The sequence below is a fragment of the Mobula hypostoma genome, chromosome 3 (assembly GCF_963921235.1).
Source record: "Mobula hypostoma chromosome 3, sMobHyp1.1, whole genome shotgun sequence".
Classification (NCBI taxonomy): Eukaryota; Metazoa; Chordata; class Chondrichthyes; order Myliobatiformes; family Myliobatidae; genus Mobula; species Mobula hypostoma.
In genome coordinates, this window is record NC_086099.1 from 8,770,499 (window position 1) to 8,791,872 (window position 21,374).

General features: G+C 42.5%; 1 protein-coding gene across 3 annotated transcripts in view; it reads left to right on the top strand.

Annotated features, from left to right (window-relative positions):
* dcc (DCC netrin 1 receptor) overlaps positions 1-21,374 on the top strand; it is a 1,425,388-nt gene that overhangs the window by 682,783 nt on the left and 721,231 nt on the right. For all 3 annotated transcript variants that reach the window (XM_063042623.1, XM_063042621.1, XM_063042622.1), the window contains exons 4-5: positions 8,038-8,188; positions 12,704-12,840. In XM_063042623.1, the coding sequence (XP_062898693.1) occupies positions 8,038-8,188; positions 12,704-12,840 (288 nt within the window). The remainder of the gene's footprint in view (positions 1-8,037; positions 8,189-12,703; positions 12,841-21,374) is intronic.

Below are 21,374 nucleotides of genomic sequence, written 5' to 3' on the forward strand. Positions count from 1 at the left end.
CACTTCAGTTTTTTGTATTTTCTCTCCATTTAGAAAATAGTCAACCCTTTTATTTCTTCTGCCATAGAGCAAGACAGTACACTTCTCGACTTTGTATCCCATCCACCATTTCTTTATCCATTCTCCAAATCTCTCTAAGTACTTCTTGAACCTCTCTACTCCCTCAAAGCTACCTGCTCCTCCACTTATCTTCATATTGTCTGAAAACTTTGTAACAAAGCCATCAATTCCATCATCCAAATCATCGACATATGATGTAAAGATAACTGGTCCCAACGCAGACTCCTGTGGAACACCACTAGTCACCGGCAGCCAACTGGAATATTTCGCTTTACTCCCACTTTTTGCCTCCTGCCAATCAGCCACTGCTTTATCCATGCCAGAATCTTCCCTGTAATACCATGGACTCGTGACTTGTTAAGCACCCTCAGGTGTGGCACCTTGTCAAAGGCCACCTGTAACTTCAAGTACACAACATCAACTGATTCTTCTTTGTCTATTCGGCTTGTTATTTCTTCAAAGAATTTCAACAGATTTGTTAGGTAATATTTTCCCTTGAGGAAACCATGCTGACTACAACCTACTTTATCATGTGCCTCCAAGTACCATGAGACTTCATCCTTAATAATTGACTCCAACATCTTCCCAAACACTAAGCTCAAACTAACTGGCCGATAGTTTCCTTTCTTCTACCTCTCTCCCTTCTTGAAGAGTGGATTGACATCTGCAATTTTCCAGTCTTCTGGAACTATTCCAGAATCTAGTGATTCTTGAAAGATTCTTGCTAATACCTCCATGATCTCTTCAGCTAACTGTTTCAGAACTCTGGTGTGTACACTATCTGGTCTGGATGGCTTATCTACCTTCAGACCTTTCAGTTACTCCAGAATTTTCTCACTAGTTATGGTAACTTCACATACTTCATGCCCCTGACACCTGGAACTTCCACCATTCTGCTGGTGTCTTCCACAGTGAAGACTGACACAAAATATTCATTCAGTCTGTTTGCCATTCCCTTGTCCCCCATTACTACCTCTCCAGCATCATTTTCTAGTGGTCCAATAACGACTCTCGCCTTTACACTTTTACACTTTATGTATCTGAAGAAACTTTTGGTATCCTCTTTAATATTATTGCCTAGCATACTTTCATATTCCATCCTTACCTTCTTAATGTCTACTCTAGTTGCCTTCTGTTGGTTGTTAAAAGCTTCCAAATCCTCTAACTTCCCACTAATGTTTGCTTTTTTATATGCCTCCTCTTCGGCTTTTACTCTGTGACTCTATACTTACAGTGCAGCAATCCTGCTGAGATATCTTCAAGGTTCTCATATTAACATAAAATATTACGAAGTGCTTTTTTCGCTGCTAAGGTATAAAATTCCTAGAGTCTTAGAGCAATGGAGCTTGGAAAACAGGCACTTCAGCACAACCCATCAATGCTGGCCAAGTTGTCTAACTTAACTAATCCCATTTACCTGTTTTAACATAGAACATAGATCAATACAGTATAGGACAGGACCTTTGGTTCATCATCTGCATCACCGTCAGGTATAGGTGGGAACAACTGTACAGGATCGATTTCAGCTGTAGAAAGTTGTGAACTCAGTCAGCTCCATCATGGGCAATGGTCTCCCCAACATTCAGGACATCTTCAAAGCGCGATATTTCAAAAGGGCAGCATTCATCATTAAGGACCCCCACCACCCAGGACATGCCCTCTTCTCATTGCTACCATCTTGAAGGAGGTACAGGAGTCTGAAGACACACACTCCACCTTTCAGGAACAGCTTCTTCCCCTCTGCCATCCGATTTCTGAACGGACATTGAACCCATGAACACTACCTCTCTACTTTTTTGCACTAGTTTAATTTAACTTTATAAAATATATTTAGCCTTACTGTAAATGACAGTTATTATCATTATGTGCTACAAAGTACTGCTGCCACAAAACAACACATTTTTCTTTCATCCATGTGCCTATCCGAGAATCTCTTAAGTGATCCTAATGTATCTGCCTCTATTATCACCTCTGGTAATACATTCCACACATGCACTATTCACTGTGTAAAAAACTACCTCTGACATCTCCACTATACTTCCCTCTAAACAACTTAAAATTGTGTAACTCGTATTAACAATTTCTGCCCCGGAAGAACTCTGGCTATCTACTCAATTTCTGCTTCTTATCATATTGTACACTTCTATCAAGACCCCACTCATCCTTTGGCCTCTTCTTTCTCAACAAATGACCCAACTAATTCCTCTACTGTCTTCCATCTGGCAGAGCTGGTCCTCACCCTCAACAATGTCTCCTTTGGTTCCCCCCACCTTCTCCAACCTCAAGGGGTAGCCATGGGCACCCACATGGGCCCCGGCTATTGGGTATTTAGAATAATCCATGTTCAAGCCTTCCATGATAATGCTCCCCAACTCTTCCTGCACTGCACTGATGATTGCATCGGTGCTGTTTCACACATCAATGCGAGCTCGTCAGTATCATCAACTTTGCCTCGAACTTCCATCCACCCTACCCTTAAATTCACTTAGTTCATTTACGACACTTGCCTCCCCTTTCTCTGTCTGCTGACATCTTTTATAAGCCACATGATTCCCATGGCGATCTTGACTGTACCTCTTCCCACCCCATGTCCTGTTACCTCAGTTCCTTCACCTCTGCCACATCTGTTCCTAGGATGCAGCTTTACTTTCCAAGATATCAAAGAAGTCCTCCTTCTTCAAAGCGGAGTTTCCCTTCCTTCACCATTGACACTGCCCTCATCCACAACTCCTCCATTTCCCTTACATCTGCGCTCACCCCATCTTCCCACTGCCTTAAGAGTGATAGAGCTTCTTTCGTCCTCACCTATCCCCCATGAGCCTCCTCATCCAACAATTACTCTCTGCCACCTCCAATGGGATCCTTCCACCCAACGCATCTTTACCACCGTCCCTCTCTCCACTATCCACAAGTATCGTTCCCTTCATAACTTCCTTGTCCATTTGTCCCTCTTCACCAAATCTCCATCCTGACACTCAACCCTACAACCAACCAAAGTGTTACACCTGCCACTTACCTTCTCCCTTGCCTCTGTTCAGGGCCTCAAACAGTCTTTCCAGGTGAGGCAACACTTCACCTGTGAATCTGTTGGGGTCATCTATTGTGTCCGGTGCTCCAATGTGGCATCTTCTACATCGATGAGACCCATCGTAAATTGAGAGACCACTTTGTTGAGCACCTCCACTCCACCTCCTAAAAGTGAAATTTCCTGGTGGCCAACTACTTTAATTCCTAACCCCATTCCCATTCCGACATGGCAGTCAATGACCTCCTCTTTTGCCACGATGAGACCTCTCTCAGGGTGGAGGAGCAAAGCATCATATTTCATCTGGGTATCCTCCAACCTAATACCTAACAAGGATGTCATGAACAGAGCAAACACAAAAAGAGAAATAATGTATGAGATCATGAAAAGGCTACGTAACTTCATTGGACATGTGATTAGGAACAAGGAGTTAGAATGCACGGTAATTATGGGAAAGATTGAAGGGAAGAAAGCAAGAGGAAGGCAAAGACAAATGATGATGGAGACAGCAGCCAGAGAACTGGAAATGAATACCAATGAATTGATGCACTTGACCCGAAACAGGAGTGTGTGGGCCATGGCAGTCAAAGCTCAAACTGGGCATGGCACCTGATGATGATGATGATGATCCTGCAACCTGATGGCATAAACATTAATTTCTCCTTCTGGTTTAAAAGAATATATTTCCCTCCCTCTTCCCTCTTTTTGTATTCCCTTCTCTGGCCTCTTAAATCTTCTTCTCAACTGCCTATCACCTCCCCCAGTGCCCCTCCTTCTTCCCTTTCTCCCATGGTCCACTCTCCTCTCCTGTCAGATTCCTTCTTCTCCACCCCTTTACCTTTCCCACCCACCTGGCTTCACCTCTCAATTTCAAGTTTGCACTTTCCACCCCTCCCCCATCTTTTTATTCTGGCATCTTCCCCCTTTCCTTCCAGTACTTCTGAAGGATCTCAACTGTTTATTCATCGCCATAGATGCTGTCTGACCTGCTGAGCTGCTCCAGCATTTTGTGTGTGGTACACCTCACATTCTCTTTCACTCCAAAGAGAAAATCACTAGCTCACTCAAATTCTCCTCATAATAAGAAATACAGAAAAAAATAAGTAGGTAGTGCAAGAAGATAGAAAAAATAGTGAGGTTGAGTTCACGGGTTAAGAGCCCATTCAAAAATCTGACAGCAGAAGGGAAAGTTCTGTTACTAAAGGCTCTTGTGTTAGGGAGGAAGTACAGGAGGTTTATGATAGTAATGAGAAGAGGGTGTGTGCCAGATGATGGTAGTAATGAGAAGAGGGTGCATGTCAGATGATGGTGGTCCTTACTGATGGAGGCCCTTTCTTTAGGCGTAGCCTTTTGAAAATGTCCTTGATAAGGGGGAGACGAGTACCCATGATAGAATTGGCTGGTTATGACCCTCTGCAGTGTTTTCTGATCTGTGTAGTGGTCCCTCCATACCAGAAGGTGAGGCAACCAGTCATAGTCATAGTCATAGTCATAGTCATACTTTATTAATCCTGGGGGAAATTGGTTTTTGTTACAGTTGCTCCATAAATAATAAATAGTGATAGAACCATAAATAGTTAATTCGTAATATGTAAATTATGCCAGTAAATTATGAAATAAATCCAGGACCAGCCTATTGGCTCAGGGTGTCTGACCCTCCAAGGGAAGAGTTGTAAAGTTTGATGGCCACAGGCAGGAATGACTTCCTATGACGCTCTGTGCTGCATCTCGGTGGAATGAGTCTCTGGCTGAATGTACTCCTGTGCCCACCCAGTACATTATGTAGTGGATGGGAGACATTGTCCAAGATGGCATGCAACTTAGACAGCATCCTCTTTTCAGACACCACCGTGAGAGAGTCCAGTTCCATCCCCACAACATCACTGGCCTTACGAATGAGTTTTGTTGATTCTGTTGGTGTCTGCTACCCTCAGCCTGCTGCGCCAGCACACAACAGCAAACATGATAGCACTGGCCACCACAGACTCGTAGAACATCCTCAGCATCATCCGGCATGGCTATAGAAATTTGCCAGAGTCTTGGGTGAGATACCAAATCTCCTCAAACTCCCAATTAAATATTGCTACTGTTGCACCTTTTTTGCAATTGCATCAATGGATAGATTTTCAGAGCTGTTGACACACAGGAACACCATCAGCATTCTAGATTTACAAAATTAATAAAAAAATAATTCCTTTGCTGCTGCCTTGGATTTGGAACTTCTGCCACTGGATTAGCATCACAGCTAACTAAACCCTGCACTATCATTGATAAGAGACAGGAAGGAGAAATTTTTGAAAAAATGTATCTGGAACAGTTGGTTGTGAAATGGTCTATCTGGTTTGACTGAGTAATGTCTTTTCAAGCAATACTCTCAACTATGGCAGCCAGGTCTTTAATTTCCTGTATTTCTCTGTAAGAAAATTAATCTAAAGATAATGGGTTCATAGGAGGTTCACGAAAATAATACCAGAAATACAAGATAACTTATGAAGAGCGTTTGATGGCTCTGGATTGCTGGAGTTCAGAAGAATGAAGGGGGTCTCGTTGAAATCTATCAAATATTGAAAGGCTTGTAACGAGTGGAAGTGGAGAGGATGGTTCCTATAGTGGGGGACCCTAAGGCCAGAGGGCACAGCCTCAGAATACAAGGATGTCTGTTTAAAACAGAGAGGTGGAGGAGTTTCTTTAGCCAGAGGGTGGTGAATCTATGGAATTCATTTCCACCGATGACTGTGGAGATCAAGTCATTGAGCAGAGCTTGATAGATTCTTTATTGGTCAGGGCATCAGAGTTTATGGGCAGAAGGCAGGAGGATGGGGTGAGAGGGAAAATACATCAGCCATTAGGCCATATGACATGGAAGCAGAATTATGCCATTTGGCCCACTATTGAGTCATTTCCGGCATTCTGATATGGCTGATTTATTATCCCTCTCAACCCCATTCTCCAGTCTTCTCCCAGTAACCTTTGACACCCTGATTAATAAGGAACCTGTCAACCTCCACTTCAAATGCACTCAATGACTTGGCCTCCACAGTCATCCACGGTGGTGAACTCCACCAATTTACCACACTCTAGCTAGAGAATTCTTCCTCTTCTCCGTTCTCAATGGATGCCCCTCTGTTCTGAGGCTGTGCCTTCTGGTCCTAAACTCACCCACTATAGGAACCATCTTCTCCACGTCCACTCTATCTAGACCTTTCAATATCTGATAGGTTTCAATGAGATCCCTCCTCATTCTTCTAACAACAGGTACAGTCCTATCGAACATTCCTCACATGTTAACACTTTCATTCCTCGAATAATTCTTGCATACCTCCTCTGGGCCCTCTTATCTTTTCTTAGATAGGGGGCCCACAACTGTTCACAATACTCCAAGTGCAGTCTGACCAATGTCTAATAAAGCCTCAGCATTGCATCATTACTTTGATAGCCTAGTCTTCTCAAAACAAATGCTAACATTGCATTTGCCTTCGTTACCACCCACTTAACTTGCAAGTTAACCTTTTAGGGATCATGCAAAGGACTTTCAAGTCCCTTTACACCTCTAAATCTTGAATTTTCTCCCCAGTTAGAAAATAGTCTATGCCTTTATTCCTTCTACCAAAGTGCATCACCCAATGCTATATTCCATCTGCCATTTCTTTGCTCATTCTCCCAATCTGTCTATGTCCTTCTGTAGAGTCCCTGCTTCCTCAACACTACCTGATCTTTCAGTTTTCGGTTTGTTTTGGCGGCACGTTTCACTTGGAGCTGGTGTACTTGGTCACTGCCTTTGTCCCCTCCGATACGGCGTGCTTGGCCAGCTCCCCGGGCAGTAGCAGGCGCACAGCGGTCTGGATCTCCCGAGAGCTGATGGTTGACTGCTTGTTGTAGTAGGCTAGGCTGGAAGTCTCGCCAGTGATGCGCTCGAAAATATCGTTCACGAACGAGTTCATGATGCTCATGGCCTTGGAGGAGATGCTGGTGTCGGGGTGAACCTGCTTCATCACCTTGTAGATATAGATGGAGTACCTCATCTGATTCCCATTCTGATATGTCTATCCACGGCCTCCTTTACTGTAAAAGTGAAGCCACACACAGGTTGGAGGAACAACACCTTATATTCCGTCTGGGTTGCCTCCAACCTGATGGCATGAACATCGACTTCTCTAACTTCTGCTAATGCCCCACCTCCCCCTCGTACCCCATCCGTTATTTATTTATATACACACATTCTTTCTCTCTCTCTCCTTTTCCCCCTCTGTCCCTCTCACTATATTCCTTGCCTATCCTCTGGGTTTCCTTCCTCCCCCTTTTCCTTCTCCCTGGGCCTCCCATCCCATGATCCTCTCATATCCCCTTTGCCAATCACCCATCCAGCTCTTGGCTCCATCCCTCCCACTCCTGTCTTCTCCTATCAATTTGGATCTCCCCCTCCCCTTCCCACTTTCAAATCTCTTACTAGCTCTTCCTTCAGTTAGTCCTGATGAAGGGTCTCGGCCCGAAACGTCGACTGTACCTCTTCCTGGAGATGCAGCCTGGCCTGCTGCATTCACCAGCAACTTTGATGTGTGTTACCTGATCTCCCACCTATGTTTGTATCATCTGCAAACTTGGCCACAAAGCCATGAATTCCGTCAGCCGAATCATTGACATATAGCATGAAAAGAAGTTGTTGCAATACCAACCCCTGTGCACAACACTTCTCCCTGGCAGCCAACCAGGATCAGCCCCCTTTATTCCCACTGTTTGCCTCCTGCCCGTCAGCCAATCTACTATCCATGCTAGTATCCTTCCTGTAGTACCGTGAGCTCTTATCTTGTAAACAGGTTCATGCGTGGGGATGGAATGGCGGAGCAGACTCACTGGGCCCAATGGTTTAATTCTGCTCTGGCGCTTTTATATGTTAAAAAATTTACTCAAAGTTGACTTTGATGTTGAAATATTGTCCTTCTTTTACTTTACAGAGCCTGGCACTCACAGACAGTTTACATACATTCAGCGGCCTCAGAACATAGCTGTCCTCGAAGGAAGAGATGGGGTGATGGAGTGTTGTGTTACTGGATTCCCAGCACCTACGGTCACATGGAAAAAAGGGGATGAAATTGTTCCGATCAGGTAAGTGAGCCCATTATGCTTGTCTCTCAAGCCCCAGATCAAAGGTTCAAAGTTCATTTATTATCAAAGTATGTATCCAGAATACAATGCCGAGATTTGTCCTCCCACAGACAGGCGTGAAGCAAAGGGACACCACGGAATCCATTGAAAACAAACATCAAACACCCAATGAGCAAAAAAAAATTAACCATGTCAACAGCAAGAAGTGAGCAACTAACACACAGAATACTGAACAACAAACTGCGGGGTCCCTGAAAGTGGTCCAGGAGCGGCAGCCACCGAGTCAACTCTGTGTCGGTGACTGCCGCAGAGCTGGTTCTGCACCAAAGCACCTCGATCGAATAGCAGCAGAGAGTAACCAGAGACGTGTGAAAGCTGAGCCAAAGGGTCCCGCCAGAAGCCAGTCTGCAAGCTCTTTCAGCACTGAGGGCAGTAAACACCAAACTACATAGCAATGAACACCGTCTGGATCTTTATGAAAAATGTGAAATGGTGTGCAACTTCACACTTCACAATTTATTACTCCTCTTCCCCACAATGTGTAAACAATAAAGGATGACGTGTTCATATCTGTAACTGAGTCCACTATGTTTGTCTCCCAGGCCAAGATCAGCAGTGGTGTAGCAGCGAATGTGAGGCTGTACCCTGCCAGCTGTACTGTAACCTGGCGGTTTAATTGCAGCCACTGTCTGTTAGGAGTTTGTACGCTCTCCCTGTGACTGTGTAGCTTTCCTTCTGGTGTTGCAGTTCCCCACACATCCCAAAGACACATGGGTTAGGGTTTACAAGTTATGTTGGTGAAGCATGGTGACACTTGATGGGCTGCTTCCAGCTCATCGTTGATGTAAGTTACACATTTCAGAAGGCAGGAGAATGGGGTAGAGAAGGATAATAAATCAGCCAGGATGGAATGGTGGCACAGATTCGATGGGCCGAATGTTCTTGTAGTGGCAATTTGAACAAACCAGCCGCTGCTACTAACCAAGTATGGGGAGCTATCTTGTATGATAATCAAATCCAAAAAAATGTTCCAGAAAGTCAGAGAAATCTATTCAGTCCTTTATTAGCAGCTAGCAAAACTTACAGTCTTGAATTCATGTAACTTATGAACCCAAAACTAGTGATATTAAACATAATTAAGCAGACTTAAGCAAGTTAAGGATTATTAAGCGGTTTTATTAGGGCATTATTAGGGCACCCAGCGGTTCCAGCTCCAAACCGCCCAGGACAAAGCACTTTTACCACATCCCCTCCCATGTGATTAGCTACCATAATAAATGCACAACACAGAATACAATACAGATGGAAAACAGATGCATGGCTTCTGCAGTCCTAATTCTGCTCCTATGTCTTATGGTTTCATTCCACTCTATATTTCAATGTTTTGGTGTACACGGGACAAATAAAGCTAATTTTTACTGTTAACCATTAGGATCTGCATGAAAAATATGAAGTAAGTATGACTACTTCACAATTTACAGATTCTTTTCCAACATTTTATACAGAACAAAGGCGAACTTTAATTCGGTTTCCATGTATTGAACTCACTACTCATTACAGCAACTTGTCTGGCCGTTAATTATCTTCTCACAGCCAGGGTTACTACAGCATGGTTTCAGATGTTGAAGATTTCACACTGGCCCGTTGATAGACGTTGTACCATTTCTCAGAACCTTTTCTGTGCAGCAGGAAGCCACCCGTAATTACATTTGTGCAACATTTATCCTAGTTACGGCTTCTCCCCGACTGCGTCCCTTGAGATGCTGTCACAACAGCACAAAATAAGTAGATTCCAATGCCTATCAGATATATAGTCTGGATCAATTACAAAACAAAGAGTGTAAATCTGTTGCCACAACCGTGGAGTGTGAGATAATACTAGCTGAGGATGTTACGTTTGCCTATATTAAGACTTTTTCATCATCATGTGAGGGGGTTATCTCTTCCACCTATCACCTCTTAGCATCTTATTTCACCACCCTTTCCCCACCCTACCCATCTGCCTTGTCACCTGGTCTCCACCTATCACCTGTCAGCTTGTATTCCTCCCCACCCCAAACCTTAATCAGGCTTCTGCCCCCTTTCATTCCAGCTCTCCAGTCCTTCTGAAGGATATCGCCCAAAATATCTACTGTTTATTCTCTCTAGAGATGCTGCCTATCCTGCTGAGTTCCTCCAGAAACTGTGTGTGTGTGTGTGTGTGTGTGTGTGTGTGTGTGTGTGTGTGTGTGTGTGTGTTAATCTCATTAAATTCAGTGTGTTATTACCAGCACATTGGAGTGCATTTTGAAGTACTGGGTCCTCAGCTGTAGAAGAGAATTACTTGGAATAAGACCATAAAACATAAGATTGGAGATAGGCCACTCAGCCCATCAAGTCTGCTAACCATTCCATTATAGAGGATTTATTATTGTTCTCAACCCCATTCTCCTGCCTTCTCCCTGTAACTTTGAATCCCTTTCTAATCAAAAACATGTCAATGCCCACTTTAACTACACCCAGTGACTTGGCTTCCACGGTTGTCTGTGGCAGTGAATTTCCGCAGGTTAACCAAACTATGGCTAAAGAAATTCCTCCTCATCTCTACTCAGAATGGATGTCCTTCTGTTCTGAGGCTGTGCCCTCCGGTCCTAGACTCCCCCACTATAGGAAACATCCTCTTCATGTCCAGACCTATCAATATTTAGTAGGTTTCAATGAGATCCCCTCTCATTCTTCTAAACTCTAGCAATTAATGGGCCCATAGCCAGCAAATGCTTCTCGTGTGTTAACTTTTTCATTCCCAGGATCATTTGGAATGATGAAAATGCTAAAATTCCACAGCTGGTCAAACATTCTTTGGCCTTTCACTTGTAGTACAAATTTGTCTTTAATTTGACAATTACATAAAAACATTCAGACTTCATTAAATCCCACATTTAAACTCACGTGAACCTCTGTTCAAACAATGAAGAAAGTAATTGGATGTCAGCAGATAAACATGCCTCTGATTATGTTACACATTGGAATTTCCACACTGGAAGTTCTGAAATTCAGGAATAGGCACTGTAAAAACTCCAGACATTCCAGTCAGGGAATAGTGTAACCTTGTTATACTTAAGTTCAAATGATCATTTCCTTTCTTTTAAAAAATCTATTTATCTATTTATTTAGAGAAACCAGTGGAACACGCCCTTCCGACCCAACAAGCTGAACCACTCAGCACCCCACCTACTTACTTCTAACCTAATCACGGGACAACTTACAATGATCAATTAACATACTAAGCTGTATGTCTTTGGACTGTGGGAGGAAACCGGAGCACCCAGAGGAAACTCACACGGTTCACAGGAAGGAATATAAAACCTCCTTATACTGGATAAGCCGATACTGGAATTGAACTCCCTAACTCCAAGGCCCTGATCTGTATTAGTGTCGCACTAACCGCTACGCTATCATTGCACCCTTTATCACTGACAAGTGTCGTGAAATTTGTTGTCTTGCAGCAGCAGAAGAATGTAAAGGCCTAAAAATCTATAAATTACAAAATTAAGTAAATAGTGCAAAATAAAAGAGCAGTGAGGCTGGGTTCATGGACCATTCGTAAATCTGATGGTGGAGGGGAAGAAGTAGTTCCTAAGCTGTTCAATGTGGGTCTTCAGGCTCCAGTACCTCCTTCCTGATAGTAGTAACGTGAAGAGGGCATGTCCCAGGTGGTGAAGGTGACTATTGATGGATGCTACCTTCTTGAGACATTGCCTTTTGAGGGTGTCCTTGTGGTGGGGAGGGTTGTGCCCATGTTGGAGCTTGCTAAGCCCACAACCCTCTGCAGCATCTTGCCATCCTTCACATTGGACCCTCCATACCAAGAGATGATGCATCTAATTTATTTATTGGCCAGCCTCCAGCTACTGTTGCTTTCCACCAGTTCTCTTCCCTGAGATGTTAGTTTTCTGACCTGAAACCAGAGAAATCTTTAAGCAAATCTCCGTGTTATTAATCCAACCATCCTGGAGATACAGAGCAGGACAAGCAGTACTGGTGAAGGGAGAAAGACCCACCTTCAATATTTTTCTTTGGACAAGCATTTACAAACACAGTGGAACAGTGGTACAAAGTTGTTGTTGGTTCCCATGTTCTGGGATTTTCACGTAGCACTGTGTGTGTGTGTGTTGATCTGAATATCCAGCATCTGCAGAATCTTCCTTCTTCTCCAGCCCGTGACCTTTCCCACCCACTTGGCTTCACCTATCACTTTCCAGCTGGCTGTCTTCCCTTCCCCCACCTTTTTATTCTGGCCTCTTCTTCCTTCCTTCTCAGTCCTGAAGAAGGGTCTCAGCCCAAAATGTTGAATGCTTATTAACTTCCATAGATGCTGCCCGACCTGTTGAGTTCCTCCAGCATTTTCTGTGTGTTGACCTGCAGAGTCTCTTGTGCTGATGGTATTGCACTTGTTGTGTTCTGGACTGTGTGCAAAATACTTGAAACATTTTTTTTTCCAGTTCTCGTCAATAGATAATTGTAATTTTTTTTCAGGTCCAGGAAGTATTCGCTATTGGCAGGAAATAACCTCCTCATCAGAAGTGTAACTGAACAAGATTCGGGGTTTTACACGTGTGTTGCCAACTACGAGAATAAGACATTCGCTGCCTCAGCAGAGTTTATTGTAATGAGTAAGTCTAATTCAATTCATTCAACAGTTTTAACATACACACAAACTCCGTTGAAAACACTGAATGCTTATTGTATTGTGTTTTAATAATTGTGTTGATATCCATCAGATATGATCAGTATACTCACCACGATTTCTGTAAAGTTGCCAGTTAATGCTCGAAGCTTTTCAGCATGTTTACTTGAAAAACAAGAAAACACTTTACTGACAGGAAAAGATCTGGTCGTCCCAGACTTATTGATTATACGTTTGGTGTATTGTCAGCTTTTGCTGACATGAGGTATTTTGATTATACAGTATGTTCAATCGCTGTGATAGCACAGGGAAAAATTAACGGCATTAAAAATATTCTCAAGACAGTGAACTCAGGAGTTACATATTAGGTACCGCCTGTCAGCTTGAATAAGTATAGCCATTCTCTTCTGAGCTTTCTCATTAACAAAGTGTTTTTGCCCACAGAATTGCCACTCACTAGAAGTTTTTTGCTTTTTGTACTGCTCTCTGTAAACTCCAGAGGAGCGGTTCCCAATCTGAGGTCCACAGACCACTTGCTTAATGGTATTGGTCCATGGCATAAAAAGTGTTGGGGACCCTTGATCTAAAGACTGTTATGTGTGAAAATCCCAGGAGATCAGCATTTTCTAGATACCCAAGCCACCCCACCTGGCACCAACAATCATTCAATGGTCAAAGTCACTCAGATCACAATTCTTGGTCATTCTTATGTTTGGTCTAAACAACAATGATCCTCTTGACCATGTCTACATGTTTTCATGTGTTGAGCTGCTACCACATGATTAGATAATTAGAATTTGCGTTAACAAGCAGGTGTACAGGTGTACCGAAAGCCAATGAGTGTATTGTCAAGATAATAATTGCAAGTCTCAACAAATGCATTAAAGAGCTGATCAGCAATATAAATTCAGTTTAGGGTTAATGGCAGCATTCTTAACAGTGTGGAGGAAGAGAAGGATCTTTCGGTCTAAGTCGACAGATTCCTTCAAAGCTGCCACTCACGTTGATAGGGTAGTTATGAAGGCGTATGGCGTGTTAGCTTTCATTGGTCGGGGGTTCGAGTTCAAGAGCCGTGAGGTATTGTTACAGCTCAATAAAACTCTAGTTTGATCACACTTGGAATATTGTGTTCCACTCTGGTTGCCTCAGTGTAGAAAGGATGTGGAAACTTTAAGGGAGGGTGTGGAGGAGATTTACCAGGATGCTGCTTGTATTAAAGAACATGCCTTTTGAGGATAGGTTGAGTGAGCTAGGACTCAAGCTGGGGATAGAGTGGATAGCCAAAGACTTTTTCCCAGGGTGACAATGGTTAATACCAGTGTTTAGAGTAGATGTCAGACATACCTTTTTTTTCACACAGGGAATAAGAAGTCACACATTTAAAATACTCTTAGATAAGCACATGGATTCACTGATTTATCGGTGGATGGCAGGGGAACTGTGTGGCCTCGTTTGTAGCAACTACTGGGCCTCAATCCACAGTGTCGCCTGTTTACATGCACCCAGGAGAAAGGTGTCAGAGTCGGTGTACTCCACCGGAGGTGGTGCAGTGCAGTGTTCATGCTGGATTTGGTGCTGCCCCCTAGTGTTCACTTGGCAGAAGACAAGCTATATTGTGTTTAACTGCAGACTGCTGCAACATTCAGGGACTTTGGGGCTTGGATTTATATATATTTTGTGTGTGACCGTATTTTACTGACATCTTATGTGTGCTTGCAATCTTATATGTGCTATATATGCTTTGGTCTGTATGTGACTGTTGGTTACTGTGTGTTACACCTTGACCCTGGAGTAACGCTGTTTCATTGGTGGTATTCATGTATGGTTGAATGACAATTAAACCCAAACAGAACTGAATGGATGTGTAGGAGAGAAGGGTTAGAATGATTGTGGAGTAGCCTTATGTGGGTTGGCATGACATTTTGGGCTGAAGGGTCTGTACTGAGCTGCACCATTCATTGAACCGTTTTAAATTTGAAAGTATAATAGAGGGATGCAACGCCTACTTGTTCTTGAACCAGCCTTTCACTGAAGAGAACCCAGAGCATGTCGAGGACTCCTTTAATACTGAGCTGCAACAGGATGGGAATAATTTCCGACTTTTCAGCTGTGATGTGACACAGCAACCGAGGGGAAATAAGATGCAGGAATTCAAAGTCAAAATAAATTTATTTTCAAAGTACGTATATTACACCATTTATGCAAGTACTGTATGTAAATCATGTATGTTCAGTACTGCACACATATGTCACCATACCTGTGGAAGAGTCTTACGATTAGGGTGCCCCAGACTTTTGCACAATATGAGTGGAGAGTCAGTTTGTTAATCTTGTAGGAACAAGGGATGTTGGGAAGGGTGAGGGTGGAGCACTGCCAAGGGGCTGCAGGAAGGTGATAGAGGAGGAGTGGCAGGGGTGGGGGAGGGACTACCATGGGTGCAGACATACCCAGCCCTGAGACGCTGGCAAAGTTATTTGATTCCAAACAATTGGTTTATTGATCATTACAGAATGTCTCTCTGGTGTTTCCTGCTCCCTCCCCTCTCCCTTCCCCTTTTACCAACCATGATTGCCCTTTCCCTGTCCCCTTCCCACTCTCAGTCCACAACAGAGACCTATATCAAAATCAGGCTTATTATCACTCACATCTGTCATAAAATTTGTTTGTTTTGTGACAGCTGTACAGTACAATGCATAAAATTACTGCAGTATTGTGGAAAAGTCTTAGGCGCCCTAGCTATACAGTGCCTATAAAAAGTATTCACCCCCCACCCCAGAAGTTTTCATGTTTTATTGTTTTACAACATTAAATCACAGTGGATTTAATTTGGTTTTTTTTGACATTGATCAACCAAAAAAGACTCCTTTGGTGTTAAAGTGAAAACAGATCTCTGCAAAGTGATCTAAATTAATTACAAATATAAAACACAAAATAATTGATTGCATAAGTATTCGTCTCCTTTAATATGACACAGCAAATCATCACCGGTTCAGCCAATTGGTTTCTGAAGTCACATAATTAGTTAATTGGAAATCACCATGTGTAATCAAGGTGCTTCACTTGATTGTAGTAAAAATACTCCCGTAATTGGAAGGTCTAACTGCTGGTGAGTCAATATCCTGGTAAAAACTACATCATGAAGACAAAAGAATGCTCCAAACAACCCCACAAAAAGATTGAAAAGCACAAGCAGGAGATCGATACAAGAAAATTTCCAAGTCACTGAATATCCTTTGGAGTACAGTTTAGCTAATCATCAAGAAATGGAAAGAATATGGCACAATTGTATATCTGCCTAGAGCAGGCCGTCCTCAAAAACTGAGTGACCTTGCAAGAAGGGGACCAGTGAGGGAGGCCACCAAGAGACCTGTGACAACTCTGGAGGAGTTACAAGCTTCAGTGGCTGAGATGGGAGAGACTGCACATACAACTGTTGCACCAGTGTTTCACCAGTCATGGCTTTATGGGAGAGGAGCCAGGAGAAAGCCACTGTTGGGAAAAAAACTCACATGAAATCTCAGCTAGAGTTTGACAGAAGGCATGTGGGAGACTCTGAAGTCAACTGGAAGAAGATTCTGTGGTCTGATGAAACCAAAATTGAGCTTTTTGGTCATCAGACTAAACACCATGTTTGGCATAAGCCAAATACTGCACATCATCAAAAACACACCAGTCCTACTGTGAAGCATGGTGGTGGCTGCATCATGCTGTGGGGATGCTTCACTGCAGCAGGCCCTGGAAGGCTTGTGAAGGTAGAGGGTAAAATGAATGTAACAAAATACAGGGAAATCCTGGAGGAAATCCTGATGCAGTCTGCAAGAGAACTGAGACCTGGGAGAAGACTTGTTTTCCAGCAAGACAATGACCCGAAGCATAAAGCCAAAACCACACAGGAATAGCAAAGTTAATGTCCTGGAGTGCCTAAGTCAGAGTCCAGACCCCAATCCAGTTGAGAATTTGTTGCTGGATTTGAAAAGGTCTGTTCACTCATGATCCCCACGCAATCTGACAGAGCTTGAGCAGTTATGTAAAGAAGAATGGGGAAAAATTGCAGTGTCTAGATGAGCAAAGCTGATAGAGACCTACCCACACAGACTCAAGGCTGTAATTGCTGCCAAAGATGCATCTACTAAATAGACCAATTTGTAGAAATTTGTTTTCACTTAAACATAAGAGTCTTTTTCTGTTGATCTATGTCAAAAAGCCAAATTAAATCCAGTGCGATTCAATGTTGTGAAACAATAAAAAAAAATGAGCACTTCTGAGGGTGGGGGGCAGTGGCGAATGCTTTCTATAGGCACTGTGTGTAAAGTATGTGCCTACAACCTTTTGTACAGCACTGTACTTTGATAATAAATGTTCTATGATACTTGTTGCCCATTATGCCCCTGACATTTAGGGATAGCAATGAAGTTCCTCCAACTCTGGCAGTGTTCAGGGCTTCCTCTGTCATGTCAGTAGCTTCCTCTTGGTTTTTGCTACTGTCAGTCACGCATGTCCTGGGTGGAGACTCAGGAATACCATCGCACATGGGTATAGAAGGACTTTTCATCGCTGTTTCCATAACAAATTTTTTTGACTAGTCAGGATTATTGGCCTTGAACTGAACTCCCGAATCTAGGGGACCGGTGGACCACTCTTAGTCAGGCCTCCGTACTTTGCCCTGTTTAGCATGGGAGACCCTATCAAGAGCCAAAGCACAACGCCTCCAAACAATGGCAAGATTGTGGTTCTCCTGGAGAATACTATACAATGGTGACATAATAGTGTGAATATACTATAGTTGATATTAGTATAGTATTATTGTAATGTGACATATTAGGTGTACTGTTATACCTAATACTATAGTATATGGTGACTCTTATATACTGTGATAATAAATTCACTTCGACTTAGAGCTCCTGCACCTTATTTATCTGCAGCACCAGGGCTGGAAAATTGGAAATTAATCCCATTCAGGCACTGCTCACTGTTAATAGATGGCTCTTCGTGTTCTTACTTAAACAAATGGATGGTTCATACACACAAATGGGACTGATAGATTATTTTTCCTTCTTTTGATTTAATGTAAAGAAAATTAGACAGGCTGTATTGCTGGTGAGCTAACTTTCTCATCCATCTCAAATGTACGTGGTTCTGAAACAGCGTAAATTGACAGTCACCGGGAAATATGCCAGTAAAAGCCTTTTAATGCATAGACCTAATCTTCATCAAAGGTCAAAGTAAATTTATTGTCAAAGACACTATACTGTCACCGTACACAACCCTGAGAGTCATTTTCTTGCGGACATTCACAGTAAATACAAAGAAACACATAACAAGACGGAAAAACATATTCCCGTCTGCAACACACACAAAATGTGACAGGAACTCGGCCATCAACTTCCCCTCTGCCATCAGATTTCTGAATGGACATTGAACCCATGAACAGTACCTCAGTATATTTTGCATTACTTATTTAATTTAACAATGTTAGATACTGACTGTAATTCAGTTTTTATTATGTATTGCAATGTACTGCTGCCACAAAAACAAATTTCATGACATATGCCAGTGATATTAAACCTGATTCTGAAGCAACTGATGTGCAAAAGACAACAAATTGTGCAAATAAAGAAAAAAAGAAATTAGAGTAATAATAATGATAAATAAATAAGCATAAATTTTGAGAACATGAAATGAAGAGCTCTTGAAAGTGTGTCCGCAGGGTATGGGAACAGTTCAGTGATTAGGGCCAGTGAAGTTGAATGAATTTATCCCCTTTGGTTCAAGAAACTGATGGTTGGGGGAGAATAACTGTTCCTGACCTTGGTGGTATGGATCCAGCGCAGACATTATCGTAGTCATTGGAGAGGGCCAAGTTGCCATGAATAATATCTAATGGATGCCACCCCCACATCAGCCATTGGTGCAGCATCCTCTCAATGCGAAAACTACAGCAAAGAGTCAGGTCAGCAGGAAAATGTCACTGGCTGCAGTCTACCATCACTGCAGGACTTGTATGTGTCCAGGAGAAAGAAAAGGCTGGGAAAAGTCATTGCATACACTTCCCACCCTGCCAATTGCCTTTTCCAAAAGCTCCCTTCTGGAAAGTGCTATAGGGCTATTAAAACAAAAACGTTATAACATCTTAGAGTTTTCTTCCCTCACAGTCGTTCTGATCAACCTTTCTAGTTAGCCCACCTCACTTCCCTTTATCTATTATCCCAATCACTATACTGCACTGTAAACACTTTCAGCCACTTTCAATAATGTTGTTTACATTGTGAATTTACATATGTGGTGGCATTTACATATTTATGCATGTTTTATCCATATTTCTATTCTAACTTTGTATAATGCTGTTCATCGACTATAGCTCAGCATTTAACACCATCACTCCCACAATCCTAATTGATGTTACAGAACCTAGGTCTCTGTACCTCTTTCCGCAATTGGATCCTCAACTTCCTAACCGGAAGACCACAATCTGTGCAGATTGGTGACGATATCTCCTCCTCGCTGACAATCAACATTGGTGCACCTCAGGGGTGTGTGCTTAGCCCACTGCTCTACTCTCTCTATACCCATGACTCTGTGGCTAGGCATAGCTCAAATACCATCTATAAATTTGCTGATGATACAACTATTGTTGGTGGAATCTCAGATGGAGATATGGTATACAGGAGTGAGATATACTAACCAGTGACAGGTGTCGCAGCGACAACCTGGCACTCAATGTCAGTTAGACAAAAGAGCTGATTGTGGATTTCAGGAAAGGTAAGACAAAGGAACACATACCAATCCTCATAAAGGGATCAGAAGTGGAGAGAGTGAGCAGCTTCAAGTTCCTGGGTGTTCTGAGGACCTAACCTGGTCCCATATCAATGCAGCTATAAAGATGGCAAGACAGTGACTATACTTCGTTGGCAGTTTGAAGAGATTTGGTATGTCAACAAATACACTCAAATTCTTCTATAGATGTACCGTGGAGAACATTCTGACGGGCTGCATCACTGTCTAGTATGCAGGGGTCTACTGCACAGGACCGAAAGAAGCTGCAGAGGGTTGTAAATTTAGTCAGCTCCATCTTGGGTACTAGCCGACAAGTACCCAGGACATCTTCAAGGAGCAGTGTCTCAGAAGGGCAGCGTCCATTGTTAAGAACTCCCAGCACCCAGGGCATGCCCTTTTCTCACTATTACCATCAGGTAGGAGGTACAGAAGCCTGAAGTCACACACTCAGTGTTTCAGGAAAAGCTTCTTCCCCTCTGCCATCCGATTCCTAAGTGGACATTGAACCTGTGAACACTACCTCACTTTTCTAATATATATTTCTGTTTTTACACAATCTTAATCTATTCAATAGACTATACATATTTATTTATTTATTCTTTCTCTCATATTGCATTGAACTGCTGCTGCTAAGTTAACAAATTTCACAACACATGCTAGTGATAATAAATCTGATTCTGATTCTAATTCTTTATTCTATATAATTCTTAAATGTTTTTTTGTTGAATGAAATGCAAACTCGTAAAATAGCAAATTCATAATACATCTCAATGTTTATGGCAAATATATGCAGGTTGAGTCTGTAGTGAGGAAGACAAATGCAATGTTAACCATATAACCATATAACCATATAATAATTACAGCACGGAAACAGGCCATCTAGGCCCCTCTAGTCAGTGCCGAACTCTTACTCTCACCTAGTCCCACCCATAACTCAGCCCACAACCCTCCATTCCTTTCCTGTCCATATATCTATCCAATTTAACTTTAAATGACAACATCGAACCTGCCTCAACCACTTCTGCTGGAAGCTCGTTCCACACAACTACCATTCTCTGAGTAAAGAAGTTCCCCCTCATGTTACCCCTGAACTTTTGCCCCTAAGCTCTCAACTCATGTCCTCTTGTTTGAATCGCCCCCATTCTCAATGGAAAAAGCCTATCCATGTCAACTCTAGCTATCTCCCTCATAATTTAAAATACCTCTATCAAGTCCCCCCTCAACCTTCTACGCTCCAAAGAATAAAGACCTAACTTGTTCAACCTTTCTCTGTAACTTAGGAGATGAAACCCAAGCAACATTTTAGTAAATCTCCTCTGTACTCTCTCAATTTTATTGACGTCTTTCCTATAATTCGGTGACCAGAACTATACACAATGTTAGCCTTCATTTCAAGAGAACTAGAATATAAAAGCAAGGATACAATGATGAGACTTTGTAAAGCACTGGTGAGGCCTCACTGAATATTGTGAGCAGTTTTGGACCCTTATCTTAGAAAGGATGTGCTGAAACTGGAGAGGTTTCAAAGGATGTGCACAAAAATGATTCCACGTTTGAATGGCTTTGGCCCTGTATTCTCGAGAATTCAGAAGAATGAGGGGTAACCTCATTGAAACCTATTGAATGGTGAAAGTTCTTGTAGTTGATTGATTTATTTATTATTATTGTAACTTTATTTTTTTCTACATTATGCATTGTATTGAACTGTTGCTGTTAAGTTAACAAATTTCATGTCACATGCTGGTG